At 38.3% G+C, this 15,746-nt stretch overlaps 1 protein-coding gene across 2 annotated transcripts in view; it reads left to right on the top strand.

The window, feature by feature from the left end:
* Positions 1-8,724: 8,724 nt before the first annotated feature.
* The window catches only part of Wdr70 (WD repeat domain 70), a 307,105-nt gene continuing 300,083 nt past the window's right edge, over positions 8,725-15,746 (top strand). For both annotated transcript variants that reach the window (XM_046422290.2, XM_058572058.1), the window contains exons 1-3: positions 8,725-8,859; positions 8,955-9,020; positions 12,952-13,035. In XM_046422290.2, the coding sequence (XP_046278246.1) occupies positions 8,835-8,859; positions 8,955-9,020; positions 12,952-13,035 (175 nt within the window). In that variant the 5' untranslated portion in view covers positions 8,725-8,834. The remainder of the gene's footprint in view (positions 8,860-8,954; positions 9,021-12,951; positions 13,036-15,746) is intronic.

Raw genomic sequence — 15,746 nt, 5'->3', positions numbered from 1 at the left:
CCTAGCCTAACTGAGGGACATCTGGCGCCTCAGACCTCTCCTGTTATTTACAGACAAACAACTCAGCAGGGTGGGTATGTGCTTAGGAGTGCTCTGTGGGTTTTTCCAAGGACAAGGGTCACGCCCCCTTCCTTAGGACAGGCCTTGAGGTAGAAGCTGCTGTTATTTATTTTTTAAAATGGAGTCATATTAGTTTCTCAACCTGAGGTGATAGTTCTAAGATCCACAGTAGCTGCTTGAAACCCTGGGTAGTACCACACCCCATCCACCCACACACACTTTGTTCTTCCCTGTCCATGATAAAGTTTAGTTTATAAATTAGGCACTGTAAGAGATTAATATTAAGAGAAAAGTTGTAATAGTGTACTATCATGAAAGTTTGCACTTGGCCACTATTAAGTAAAACAAGGGTTACTTGAACACAAGTACTGTGACGCCATAACAGTAGTACAGACAGAGTGGATACAGTGGACCAAGGGGTGACTCATGTCTACAGTAGGACAGACAGTAGTTGATGTGAGATTACATCATTGCTCAAAACAGCACTTGATTTAAAAATTACAAATGTTTATTTCTGGTGTTTTCAATTTAGTTTTTTTTTTTTTCTCCCAAAGCATGGGTGAAAGAGCAAAGAACAGGGCAGGGGGAAGTGTCCCAGGGAAAAGTAGCTATGACATGTTTGGAAGTGTCCCAGGGAAAATCTATGATGGGTATCGCAGGTAGGAGCAGAGGAGACTCTTGGTGCATCTAGATGCACTCCTAGCCATCGCGACGTCATACTTTCTACTTGCTATGGACACCCAAGTATTATAGTGGTCATTACCCATGTTGATAATGATTTTCATAATTGCGGTACCCGGGAGTTTGGGGAGTGCCTCATTAGAAGTGGGTGAAGCTTCCTTGGCCTGGCTCAGCCATTGGTGCTGTATTACCTGCTCTGTGGTAGGCCTCTGCATGGGGTCCATTGTCAGTAATTTCACTGATCAGGCTCTGTGCTCCCCCAGAAACATGTGGAGGAATGTTATATGTTCCTTGCGTGATCAGCTCCTTGACCTCCTTACCAGTGCTTGCCATAAATGGGTGTTTCCCTGTGAGCATAAACTAGAGAATGACTCCCAGACTCCAGATGTCAGTCAGGGGCCCCTTCCTTCCATTTGATGACTTCTGGGGCAACATAGAGGAGGGTGCTTCAGGACCTGTTCAGTTTCTTTCCAGCTGTGAATCTGGTGCTCAAGCCAAAGTCAATGAGTTTGTCATTGCTACTGGCATCCACCACCACATTCTCCAGCTTCGGGTCAAGGAGCATGACACCCTTCTCATGGCAGCTTCCAGAAGCTTTTCCTACTCTTAAGTTGTTCTTGTTGTGTGTTTTGGTCACTGTGACAAAGGAGCTAATTAAAACACAGCCATGCATCATTGTGCATAGCTTCACAAATGGATGTGTGTGTGTATGTGTGTGCTCGCCCGCGCACAGTGCTGGGAACTGAACCAGGTCCCTGCATATGCTGGAAAAGCTCTCTTAATGTGCACATCCCATCCCTGGGGGTGGAGCTTCCTGGCCTAACCAGCTCTCAGAACTGTTACATTGAAGCTCAACTATCAACTGGGATTTTGGAGAGATAAATAACATTCAAACCACAGCATTTGATAAACAAGAGCCTAGGGAGCTGGTCTCCACTAGATATGCCCTGCGTGAGGGGAGTCCTTCAGGTTGCACTGAGGACATTAGATAGGAATTCAGGTCTTGATGAAGACAGAAAGATCCCTGGTAAAGCAAATTCATGACAATTATAAAAGTTAGTGCTTCTTTTGTTTTCTACAAGATGTAAGAGAATAATGTATCAAAACACCCCAATTTGGGCTGGGGCTGTAGCTCAGTGGCAGAGAATAAACAAAATAAAAGGCATGCTGTCTATCTAAAACTACAAAAAAATGTTTTAAAAACACCCCGATTTTATTCTAGATATTGAATAAATACCATATATAGCACTGTAACATCAGTAACCGAAGGGGAAGGGTTGGAGAGGCACAGCAGCCACATCTGTACACTACTGAAGTCAAGTTGCTGTAGATTCACACCAGAGTGACATCTCTTTCTCACATTAAATTTAACCCCCATGGGAACTACAAAGAAATACCAATAGAGCATACCCAAAGTGAGAGGTAAGGGAATTAAAATGTTTCACTAGAATCAACTATATAGGAGGGAAAATAATCATATAATAAAGCAAGTCATACTGAATAAAAGCTTGTGCTTCTCCTTATAAGGACACAAACCACACTGAACCAAGGGCCATGATAAACATCAAAGCCCCACACATGTCCAAACTTCTATGCTATAAGCACTTCTCCTGGCCTATGAACTATCTTAAGTGAGAACAGGGACTGGATCTTATTTAATTTTGGATGCCCTAGTACAGAACTTAACACCTAGAAGTTTTTCACTTAATGTTGGTTGATGGTTCTTTGTTGTTGTTGTTTGTTTTTGCTGATTGAGTGGGTGGATGGATGAATGGATGGACAAATAGATGGATGGACAGATAAGCAAGTAGGTGGAGGCATTGATGGATGAAAGACAGGAAGGATGAGTAGTTAGATGTATGGTTGTGATACAGGTCTGAAAAATCAGGATTGGGTCCTCATTCCTCTGGTGTTGAAGATTAAACATCCAAGAAGTGCCAAGGAAAGAGTAAAAAGTAAATTTTATTTAAGAGACAGGAGATGGGGGGCACTTCTCTGGAGACCTGGAGAATAGGGGACCCAGAGCTCATGCCCTGTGGGAGTGGGGGTATCTTACCCCTTTATAGTTTTTAGGTTTCCTTTCTTCTAGTGCCTGCTGACCAAAAGGCAGAAAAAGAACTGTCCAGGGGGTGATTGCTTGTGTTGAAAGTGTGATTCTTCCCTTTCCCCAGAAGTGTTAGCAATCTGCTGTTGGGGAAGTGCTATCTATTTATTGCCTTGTCTTTGATAATCAGCTATCTGTCCTTTGCCCCAGTCTCATTCCCCCGCTCTGAATAAGGGAAATGGGCAATGACTGCTCTGGTGCTTCAGACTGAGAGAGGGTGACATATGGCAAGCAGTTTGGGTTTCCCTTTTAGGAATGTTTTGGGTTGGCCAAAAAGTCCCGGTAAAAGTCTGATTCTGAAAGAACAGGCCTTAGAATTATCTGGACGTGGGCGCTTCATGCTGATATTGATGAAGGTGCTCTTGCCTGAGTACTGCAGCCCCATCAGGGTCATCTCCATCTCCTCCTTTCAGAACAGAAAATGAAACCAGTCCAGGAGGCTGGAGATGAGTGCCAGAATGATGATGGTGTGGAGCAAGGACAGGCAGCAACATGGTGAATACTTCCACACAAGCAGCCTCTGGCCTGGACCCTAGCCCAAAGTTTTCTCAGGGCACCGACCTTCAATTTAGTATTTTTGGACTGTGGTTGACCACTGGGTAACTGAGAAAATGGAAAATAAAATGGGGTGGGTGGGGTAATCAGAATATTTATTACTGATGCATAAATGGGCAGTTGGTTTTCCAGTTGTCAACTTACTTATATTTGGTAGATCTAAGATTGAAATGTGATTGTTTGGCCTGGAGCTTGGTTTTTTGTTTTTCTTTTTTTAATGGTGCTGGGGATTGAACCCAGGGCTTTGTGCATGAGAGGCAAGCACTATACCAACTGAGCTATACCCCCAGTCCCTGGAGCCAGTTTTTAATTTGACACAAAATAGGCTATTGAGAATTTTCAACTCTATAAATTGGATAATCTAGCAATATTGGTCTAATACTTCCCACAGAAACAATGGTCCTGAGGGGTAATGTAATGTTTAATGTTTACAAATTGTCTATGCCAGCTTTCCCTCTATAATTGCTGAATTGAGTCCACACATCCAAGACTGCAAAGCTTGAAATACCTAAGTTTCAGCCTTTTACAGGAAAAGTTTGCTATGCTGACCTCCTTTCTATAACAGAGATTCCAAAACTTGTTGGCTTCAGGATCTCTTTATTACCTTAAAAACTATTCAGGATTCCAAGGAGACTCTGTTTTGTATGGGTTTTATTTATTTATACTTGTTAATAACACAGAAAGAAAATTTAAAAATTAAAATTCATTTAAAAGTATAACAGACCAAATCCATGTTAATATAAATAACATATATTTTATGAGAAATCATTGTACTTTTAAAAACTAAAACACTTGTAAGAAGAACAGAATTATTTCACATTTTTACAGATGTCTTTAATATTTGGCTTAACAAGACAGCTGGATTCTCATGTCTGCATCTGCTGTCAATAGGTTAAGATATGTTTAGCTGAAGAAAAGCTGGTTTCAATTATATAACTGGAAAAAGAAGTATTTTTTTTAGAGAGAGAATTTTAATATTTATTTATTTATTTTTTAGTTTTTGGCAGACACAACATCTTTGTTTGTATGTGGTGCTGAGGAACCCGGGCCGCACACATGCCAGGCGAGCGCTCTACTGCTTGAGCCACATCCCCAGCCCGAAAAAGAAGTATTTTAATAGCCCTTTAGACACTTGTGAATATTCTTTGGCACTGGATCAGACTTTACAAGTGGTAGTTTCTTAAAGATTAGCTGCGATGTGGAATTTGAAACTGTCAGTGACACATACCCTCCCTTGCTCCCATCAGTGAATTCTTTTTTTTTTTTTTAAAAAAAACCACTTTTAGCAGTTTTTAAAATATGTATTTTTTAGATGTTGATGGACTTTATTTTGTTTATTTATTTATATGCAATGCTAAGAATTGAACCCAGTGCCTCATGCATGCTGGGCAAGCGCCTTAACACTGAGCCACAACCCCAGCCCCAGTGAGTTCTTTTTGTTCTTCGTTAAATTAAAATCCACTGGTCTGCCTTGTACTTTGAATTGATGTTTTATCCCCACATGATTCTGTATATTATGTGCTGATTACTTGGGAAATATTGGTTCACTGAGTTCTGCAGAACTTCCAATGTTGATATTTAATTAACCAAAAGAAAAAGTTATCATGTTAATATCATTACCTAACTTATACAAAAAAATTAAGGCTACTTGTGGTGCTATGTCTAATCCCAGTGACTCAGGAGAATGAGGCAGGAGGATTGCAAGTTTGAAAACAGTCTGAACTTTGAGAGATCTTGTCTCAAAATAAAAATTAAAAACACTGGGGGAGTCCCCAGTACAAAAAAAAAATCAAAAAACAAAATAACAACAACAAAAAAAAAACAACACTGGTTGAATCCCCAGTATTAAAAAAAAAAGTTTTGGAAAATGTCAAACTGAAGGGAGCTATTGAGTTTTCTTTTCTTCTCTTGTGATCTTTTGTGGCTATTGAGTTTTTGAAGTTTCCAGTTTTCTCTTGAAAATTCTAATTCTGTTGGTAACAAGTACAGTCATTTTCCTTGAATTGACAAACTCATTTCATTAATTCTGGAGAAAATATTTCCTAAATACGTATATCTGAATAACTATACTTTGTGAGTCACCATATCAGGCAAAAATGGTGGTTCATTAAAATTCTAACAACCCAAATACAAGTGATTTTCTTCTTAGAGGACCATCATATTTTGATATTTTAGTCGTGTTCTATGTTTTACCACCTAAGTATTAGACAGACATACACTCAAGCATAAAGATTTAATAAAATTAATGCTTATTGCTTTATTAAGCACGTTATTAAGGGAAACTGGTTTTGTTTATGGTAGATATGTAACAAAAAAATACAGTGACTACTACAGCATTTTGCTTGCCACTCCCTTGATTTATGTTATGGATCTAATAGTTTTACCCACCTTTAAAATTATTAATTAGAAGACCACTAGACTGGAGCTGGGGCTGGGGCTCAGTGACAGAGTGCTTGCCTAGCATGTATGAGGCACTGGGTTCAGTCCCTAGCACCACAGTAAAAAAAATAAACAAAGGCATACTGTCCATCTACAACTACAATATAAAAATAAAAAGATATTGCTGTTGAAAAAAGAAAAGGCCACTAGACTGAGGTAGTTTGACTTCCCTGAGTTCTTGCGTTCACAAAGCAAAACTCAACTCAGTGTAAACAGTCACATTTGACACCAATCAGAAATTTGCTGACTCCAAACTAGAGACCTCTTAAGCTTAAGTAATCACAAATTGCCAACTAAAGTTTAAATGAGACTTTTCATTAGAATGATTCAAATAAGGCTACTGCTCCAGTTTCACAAGTCAAATATTTTCTGCGCTCTAGTTCCATGTTCTCTCCCATAAAAGCCTTTCCCTTGTGCCCCTTGGGCAAAGACCTGAAGGGCTTGTGGTCTCCTGCCCCCCAATTTATGAATCATTGTTTGCTGAAATAAACTCTCATATTTAAATATGTCTCACTTTATTTTTTAATATCACCATCAGTGAAAATGTCAATGGAGTGAAAAAAGTAAATGATGTCTTAGCGTTTTTATGAAAATAGTTTTGATCTCATGGACATCCTTAAGCAGGTCTTCAGCTCACACTGTGAAATCACTGCTCAAGTAGCTTCCTTTATTCTTGATTTTAAGTTGACTGAATCTGATTAAGCTTCTGATAGGTATTCAGGTTTTAAAAAATCTCTTTATTAGAATGGAAATTGTAATGCTTTGTGTCTGAGTGTGTAATATATCCCAGACACTATTCTAATTCTTTTATGAGGATTAACTCATTCAATCACCAGAAAAAACTGTAATGTGATGAGTGCTATTGTTATCTACCTAACAGATGAATAAACTGAAGTACATAGAGGCCAACCCAAAATTATTTAATCAAAACCAGGCATGGTGGTGCACCTACATAATCTCAACTACTTGGGAGGGTGAAGCAGAGGATCCCAAGTTCAAGGTGAGTCTGGACAATTTAGCAAGGTGCCATCTTAAAATAAAAAGGACTTGAGGATATAAATCAGTGGTGGAGTACTTGCCTGACATGCCAGAGGCCCTGCATTAGATCCCCAGTATTGAAAACAAAACAAATAGGATTTAAACCTAGACATTGTGGTTACTGAACTCATCTATGTAACACTATATTACCTCTTAAATATTTGATTAATATATAAATTAAGTTCATTTGCTCCAAGAAAATCAAATTTTCCCTCTTACACTTAAACGCTATGATTATGAATTTGTTTCACACAAATAAATACTTTAATGTAGAAGTCACTGCTAGTGCAATTATTGCCTTTTTCTTTCTTTCTTCTTCTTCTTCTTTTTTTTTTTTTTTTTTTTGTATATCCAGGATTGAACTCAGGGCCACTCAACCACTGAACCACATCCACAGACCTATTTTGTATTTTATTTAGAGATAGGGTCTCACTGAGTTGCTTAGCACCTCCCTGTTTCTGAGGCTGGCTTTGAACTCATGATCCTCCTGCCTCAGGCTCCTGAGCCTTTGGGATTACAGGTGTGCACCACGGAGCCTGTATTCTTTATCAAAAGCAAATACATCTTCTTGTGACTTTTCTCTGATGATCATGAATAGCTGTTCCTACTGATTGATACCTCTCTTCCCTTTCTCTTTTTCCTCTAGTACTTTGTAGTCTAAAATTTTATATATCATCTCAATGCTTCACCTACCACCCTTGACTACTAAACTGAAATAGCTATTTATAGTTAAGGGTGTGGATTAATAACAAACTGTATTCACAAAGTTCTGTTTAAGTAACTGATGCTTGCTTAGCTGTACTGCAGGAAAGTTTTGGAGGCCAAGATAATAACTTTTTTTTTGGTGCTGGGGATCAAAGTCAGGCCCTTGTTCATGCTAAGCCGGGGCTCTACCCCTGAGGTACATCCTCAGCCCCCATGTTAATAATTTTTATATTTATTCTAAGAACAATGGAAATTATATTAGGCTTGATCATTATCATTTAGTGTGTACAGATAAAGCATAATATGAGTTAGGAGACTCAAGTGGGGCTAATGAGTACCTTTATGAATGCATTTTCATTCAGCAATTTATTAGGAGTACACACAGCTTTAGTAAATTCCAGAAATATAAGGATAAATAATATACCGTCAATTCATAGTATAGATAGGGAGTCAAACTGTAAAGAAATCAATGCCAATGGGAATTGGAAATACAATAAATACACGCAAAAATCGTTTTGAGACCCTTGCTCTGCTCTGTAAACAAGCATTAAGCTTGACTAAGTTCAGGAGCTTGAGAGCGTTTTCTGACAACTCATAGTCTCGCGGTTTTTTTTTTTTTTTTTATTTCTTTTGAGTACTCTTGGGTAATGGAGGAGATAGTACTCCTTTCTTCCTTAAGAAATATTTAAAATTAGAGAACTGTGGGAATTTTGTCATAAAGAAGGCTAAAACACAAAGAACAGGAGATTGTTGACTTCTTTTTATATTCTGTGAGGATTTTCATCTGGGCGGCGAACTCATCTGAAGAAGTCAACGGTTTTGCCCGGGTTAGTGACACACTTTAGTAATCACAGTCATTCTGGAGACAGAGGCAGGAGGATCATAAGCTGGAGACCAGCCTGGCAACTCAATGAGACTATGTCTCATTGATAAAATAAAAAAGGCTGCGATGTAGCTCAAAGGTAGAGCACTCCTGGGTTCAATCTCCAGTAGTCGGGGAGGAAAAAAAAAAAAAAAAGAGTCATGGGTTTTAGAGAAATTCCAAATCATTTTTCCCGCCGCTCGAGCGGCGCTTCCCCGCCCTCCCGCTAGGGCGGCGCTGTTCGGAAAGCCTCCTTGCCTTTGCGGAAGGCGCCGCTCTTGGCGTTGCGGCATCGCTGACACTCGGAGGCGAGACTTCCTCCGCGGTTGCAGGCTGAGTGCGGCACCGGTGTGGGCTGCAGCTGCAGGACGTTTCTCTGTGCGGCTTGCCATGGAGCGCTCGGGGCCCAGTGAAGGTGCGTTCGGCAAGGCGAGCCGGGGTGGGTGGGCGTGCTGTCCCTGGTGCCAGGCGCCGCACTAACGGGAACTCCTCTCCTTTTTCTTGCCACAGTGACAGGCTCAGACGCGTCGGGACCCGACCCAGAGCTGGCAGTTACCATGGGCTTCACGGGGTTCGGTGAGTGAATGGCCGGGGCAGAGCCCCGTCTCCTTTTGCAGAGGATTTAAGAACTGAAGGTCAGGAGAGAAGGCCGAGTTGTTACTTCTGCGTTGCGCTTTGTGGCGTGCCAACTCCTTTTAGCTTTAGCGTAGACTCTCTAGTTTCTCGATATTTTCCTCATTCGTCTTCTACCCTTCCCTTCTGTTGGGACCAGTGCACACGACACTTACCGACAAGTCTTGAAAGAAAGGTACAGTTTTTGGGACTTACTCAGAGGAGAACATATGTTGGTGGAAGGAGTTGTCTCTTTGCGTCCTGAAACAGAGCTAAGAAATGGCCTTTTTGGAAAAAAGAAAGGTGGGGGGCGGGGGAAGTCATTAGGTAATATTATAATTGTTGTTCGATCCCCCTTTTTAAAAAAACATTTATTTATTTATGTATCTTTAGTTTTAGGCGGACACATTATTTTGTTTTTATGTGGTGCTGAGGACCGAACCCAGTGCCTCACGCATGCTAGGCGAGCGCGCTACCACTGAGCCACAACCCCAGCCTCTCGATCCCCCTTTTGTTAAAATATTTTTTAACATTTACTTTTTAGTTGTAGGTGGACACGTACCTTTATTTTATTTTTATGTGGTGCCAAGGTTCGAACCCAGTGTCTCACGCATGCTAGGCAAGTGCTCTACCACTGAGCCACAACCCTAGCCCTGTGTCGTCCCTTTAAAAAAATTTTTTTTTGGTAGTTGTAGATGGACAGCATGCCTTTATTTTATGTGCTTATTTTTGTGTACGGTGCTAAGGATCGAACCCAGTGCCTCACAAGTGCTAGGCAAGCACTCTGCCATGGAGCCCCAGCCCCTGTTCGGTCCCTTTTGCTTCTTTTTCCTCCAAAAATCTTTACTTCAGTCTTTGTGTGGACCCTAGTTATGGCACATTATCGGGTAAAGAAAAGGGTCTCAACAAGATGTAGTCATCGGTTTAAAGCATTGCCCTCAGTAAAAATCAAATGTAAATTGTTTTTCCATCCCATTTTTGCTGGGAACAAATGTCAGGCTAATGTATTTAATTCATTTATTCAGTTCATGTCTTCAGCCACATGTTTACTATCTTCTCGTGAGCACAGATCAACAAATAGGTAACTACAATATTTATTTTCATTTCAGGTCTTTTTTTTTTTAATTTTAAAACCCTCCCCCCTAATTTCAAAAACAATACTTATTAATAGCAGAAAAATCTAGAGAACACAGTAAATCACAAGGAATAAAGTAAAATCACTCATGATCTAAAAATCAAAACAAAACTTCTCAGTTTTTCTGTATTAAGAAAATTAATATACTTATGTGTAAATTTACATTATTATTATTATGTACTGGGGATTGAACCCAGGGATGCTTACCACTGAGCTACATCCCAGTCCTTTTTTTTTTCTTTTCTAAATATTTTTAGTTGTAGATGGACACAATACTTTATTTCTTTATATTTATATGGTGCTGAGGATTGAACCCAGTGCCTCACACATGCTAGGCAAGTACTCTACTGCTGAGCCACAACCCCAGCCCCCTAGTCCTTTTTATCTTTTATTTTGAGACAGTGTCTTTCTAAGTTGCTGAGGCTGGCCTCAAACTTTAGATCCTCCTGCCCCAGCCTCCCAAGTTGCTGGGATTACGAGCATGCACTATTGTACCCAACAATTTATAATATAACGAAAGACAATATTTTGAGGATTCATGTATTGTAAAATGTTCTCCCAAAACATGAATTTTTTTTTTTTTTTTTTTTGTAATGCTGGGATCAAATCAAGGGCTTCATATATGCTAAACACATGTTCTACTATTGAGTTATACTGCTGTCCCAAAACACGATTTTGAATGAGTGGATAATAGACTAATAGTGCTGTAATGTGTAATATTTTTAACTTTCCCTTACATGGTTTGTAATTTAAATTTTTTAAAAATAAGGCTAAAAGAACATTTTTTATGAATAACACTTTTCTTTTTTCTATAAGGCTTTTTATGTGTATTTCTATAGAGTAGATTTCTAAAAGAAGGGCAACTTTTTTTTTTTTACAATGTAAATATTAAAAAGTATCTAAAAAAATGAGTATGCATTTTTAAAAGCTGCTTGACAGTTACTGCCATAATGCCTTTTAGAAAGGGTGTTTCAATATGTACCAAAGTCAGCAGTTTATAGTAGGAATGCCATTCTTATGATACCCTACCAATGCAGAATACGAATTATCATTTAAAAAAGTGATATGTGAAAAATGTTTATTCTTTTTACTTTGTGTTTTAAAATTTTGTGTTTTAAAATTACTTTTGTGTTTTAAAATTACTTTGTGTTTTAAAATGAACATGTGGTTCATTCAAACATTGAGATTCTTCATAATTTCTTTAAACTCTCAAATTTTTGGTGTCCTATTTTTCACCGTTATGAATTGATTGTATTGCTAATAATTAAACATGGGACTTACACATTGGGGGCCATTTTTTTAAAAGATGGGGGTGGTCTTATTATGTTGCCCTGTTTGGGACTGAACTCTTTAGTTTAAATATTTCTCTAGCCTTAACCTCTGGAAGTAGCTGGGACTGCAGGTGCACTAAGGGCCAATGTTTGAGGATTTAACCTGAAGGCTTTTGGTTGTGTTCATTGTTACATTGTTAATAAATCCTACAATCCAGTATTACATTCCTTTACTCAAGAGTGAGAGGAATGGTCCAGATGTTTATGCCAAGTAGGGGAAAGTTATGGGGATCATCCCCATTTCTACAGCTTTACATTTCACATTTAGTGTTTGGTTCTTTGGGAGTTTTAATACTATGTTTAAGATAATATGCTTAAAAATATAGTTAGTAATTATATATTTTTTTCCTGCTGTAACAAATTACCACAAATTTAGCATCTTAGAACTAGGCGATAATTATTGGTGCTGTTTTATCAGTCAGAAGTCCAGGTGAGCTGTGCTGCTTTCTCTGCTCTGGGTGTCAAGGCAGAAGTGGGGTGTTGGGAAGCCTGTTCTCTCATCTGGAGGATCTGGTGTGTGTCAGAAAAATCTGCATCCATGCTCAATACAGTTCCTTGCAGCCTTTCTGTCTGGCTGTCTCCTACCTCCTTAGCATACATGGAGTTCTCTTCAATGTTGTCCTTTTGTCTTCAAGCCAACTTCAGTGCCTTGAGCCCTTCTCCTGCTTTTGAATCTCTTTGGAAAACATATCTGTTTTTCATCTTTGCTTTTTAGGGCTTTGTGATTAAAATGGACTGAATAGAAAAGTCTCCCTATTTTAAAGCCTATAATCTAATTATATCTGAAAAATCCCTTTTCCATGCACTTGGAATAGTTTCTCATGTTCTAGAGATTGAGGTGTGGACATTCTCCATTCTGCTCAACACACCATGGTTAAGGATCCAGATAAATTAGGGAAGTAAAAGGAAATTGGCCATTTAATGTTACAGGTTGAGCATTCCTAATTGAAACATCTGCAATTCAAACCTTTTGAACATTATGACAGTGTGCAAAAAGTTTTCGATTTTGAATTACGGATGCTTAACCAGTAAAATCTGTGCACATATTTCAAAATTTGAAAAAGCCCCAAATCTGAAATGCTTGTGGTTCTAAGCATTGGATAAGCGATATTCAACCTATACCTAGTATTTGAGGTTACCATTAAAAAGTCTCTGTAGGGCTGTAGCTCAGAGCACTTGCCTAGCACTGGTGAGGCACTGGGTTTGATTCTCAGCACACCACATTTAATAAATAAAGTAAAATGTTAAATTAAAAAAAATTCTCTGTAATCTAAATTCCTTTTTCCTTGATTTTTTTCTTCTTATTTTGGAGTCTTGATAGAAAGTAGACAGCCTAAGTGGTTATTGATCAGCCAGTAATTATTAAATACCTGAAGTTTGGCCAGCTTATTAAAAGATAGTCATAATCTGTCATTTGCTCCTGTTTTAGGAAAAAAAGCTCGCACATTTGACTTGGAAGCTATGTTTGAGCAAACTCGAAGAACAGCTGTGGAAAGAAGTCGGAAGACACTGGGTAAGAAGTTCAGATATTTGTCCTTTTCCTTTTATTGGTTTAAATACTGTATATACTTAGCAAGACTATTTTGACAGTTAAAAGACAGAAAAATATTTTCAAAGTTGTTTAAGGGACCATATGTGCTGGTTCTTTTTTACAAGCAGAACTTTAATTCTTTTTTCTTTTTAAACATGGTAAAAGCTGCACCTAAATAGGATAAGAAGGTCTGCATTCTAAAATCTTTTAAAGTGTGTTCTGTGAACAAATAAGGATTCTCAATTAATTTATAGGAATCAGAATAGCAGTTTCTTTATTACTTCTCCTCCCACCTCTGTCTGACTCTCATTTCATTTTTTTCTTTCCTGCTTACAGCGGAACCAGTATTTGGAAGGCTGGGCCAGAGGTGGCTCTCAGAGCTGTTTACACCACTGACTGTTGACCCAGACAGTATAGAAAATTGAGACATACAGTGAATGTGGCTGCTGCTGTTGAATCCCTGCCTTAATGAGTTGTATCAGACATTTAATGAAGGCCTTAATTTCCAGACTGGTTTGATACCAGATGGTTGGCAGTTCTAGGTACCACCTCAGAGTTTTCGGAGAAGACTGACTCCTCTGCTTTCTTTGGATCTGATTCAGCTTATTCTTATACTAGAGAAGAGGCTAGCAATCAGACAGACAGGACTCCTCAAAAAATTCAATTTAAATGAATATTGTTATCGTACTTGTCATTGTTGGTTTAAAAGTGATAAATGGTTTAGTAGCAATATCTAACATTTAGATTGTGAGCTTGAAACAACATATTTCTGGTTTTTTGAAGAAAATTTTTTTTTTTTTTTTTTGGTGTGTGTGTTAAAAAGGCAGCTAAGTGCATACACTATTTAGTTTTTAATCTTCATTATGTGAAATTTCAAATTATACATACAGTAGTGAACTACCATTTACCTATCACTCAGATTTTAACTACTGTAACAATTCATTGCTGGGCTTGATGGCACAGCCTTGTAATTTCAGTGATTTGGGAGACTAAGAAAGAGGATTGCAAAATCAAGGCAAGACTCAACGAGACCATCAGCAACTTAGCGAGACCCTGTTTCCAAAAAAAAAATAAAAAAGGTCTGGGGATACAGCTTAGTGATAAAGCACCCCTGGGTTTAATCCCCAGTCCAAAAAGAATAAATAAACAAATAAAGCAAGCTACTGTTCCATTTGCTTCCTTTCTCTGATTACTTTGAGGCAAATCCTAGACATACTGTTTTATCTATAAATATTTAAGCATATATCATAAAGCAATAAGGATCCTTTTAAAAAACCAGAATTTTTTTTTTTTTAGTTATGAATGGACCTTTATTTTTTATTTATTAATACACGGTGCTGAGAATCAAACCCAGTGCCTCACACATGCTAGGCAAGTGCTCTACCACTGAGCCACAACCCCAGCCCTTAACCAAAATACTTTATAAAAGAAAGGAAAAACCAAACTGTTTTTCCTTTTCTCACATACTTCATGTCTAACACCAAATGTGTGGGAGTTTTTCCTCTGGCATCAAGCAATTCTTATATGAACACCAACTGGGTTTTTAACAATTCATTTCTGAAACTACTTACCTGGAAACCTCCACAGTACTGCTACCACTTCAGATGTTAATTGCTGGTCCCAGATTGTGACCTGTGTCTCTGATCCACTGACTATAAAATGGCATTCTCATGAACCCCCATCTGCTGTACTTAATAATTTTCTAGGACAACTCTTAGAGCTTAGGGAAACACTTTACTTAATATTTACTGGTTTATAAAGGATATTCTAAAGTATAGAGATGAACAGCCAGGTGAAGTGATGTAGTGGGCAAGGTATGGGTTTGGGTAGATTCAGGGTACACCAATCCCTAAGCTCTTCCACATGTTCAGTAACCTTGAAGTTCAACTATAGTTTTCAAGAGGTTTTATAGAACTTATCTCTAGCCAACCCCCTTTTTTTCCCAGAGTAGTTCTATCCTGAGACTGTCTAGGGGACCTACAGTACTTTATCTCAACTTAAACTGGTTTACATGATCAAAAGGGGCTCCTAATGAATAACAAAAGACAGTTCGGACAACTCAGGAAATTCTTAAGATTTTAGGAGCTCTGTGGTTGGATATGGGGACAAAGATCAAATATATTTCATATTGTATATCACATGCTATTATCACATCTAAAAAATCAATTTTAATATCAGATACAAAGGTATGTTCTCTGAGATATATTTACAAACATTTCAAGCATTTATAAACATTTTTATGAATGCTTATACTGTCAAAATTTTGGTATATTGTATTTAGTTCTTTACGTATGTCATACAAAATGCTTTGAACAGGGCTGGGATTGTGGCTCAGTGGTAGAGCGCTTGCCTAGCATGTGTGAGGCACTGGGTTCAATCCTTAGCACTACATTAAAAATAAATAAACAAAATAAGGGTATTGTGTCCATCTACTACTTAAAAAAAAAAAATGCTTTGAACAGGGAGATATATCTTATTTAGCAATATAAGTTTTGTAGTCCCCAGCAAAATAGATTCTTAGTATATATTTGAGGAAATTGAATTGGATTTAGAATTGTAATACTACACTTTAAAAAAATCCTGACTATCTGGAAAATATTTTAGGTTGGCACAATCCACTGGAAAAAGCTTGGCATACGGAGCTGGAGAATTTAGGTTTGAAATTCAGCCCCACAATCTACTAGATGACTAAA

Source organism: Marmota monax, unplaced genomic scaffold, assembly GCF_021218885.2.
Source record: "Marmota monax isolate L192 unplaced genomic scaffold, Marmota_monax_Labrador192_F-V1.1 WCK01_AAM20220418_F8-fsc00077, whole genome shotgun sequence".
In the NCBI taxonomy this organism is placed as follows: Eukaryota; Metazoa; Chordata; class Mammalia; order Rodentia; family Sciuridae; genus Marmota; species Marmota monax.
Note: the sequence above shows the minus strand (reverse complement) of the source record. Positions and strands in the feature narration are given on the sequence as shown.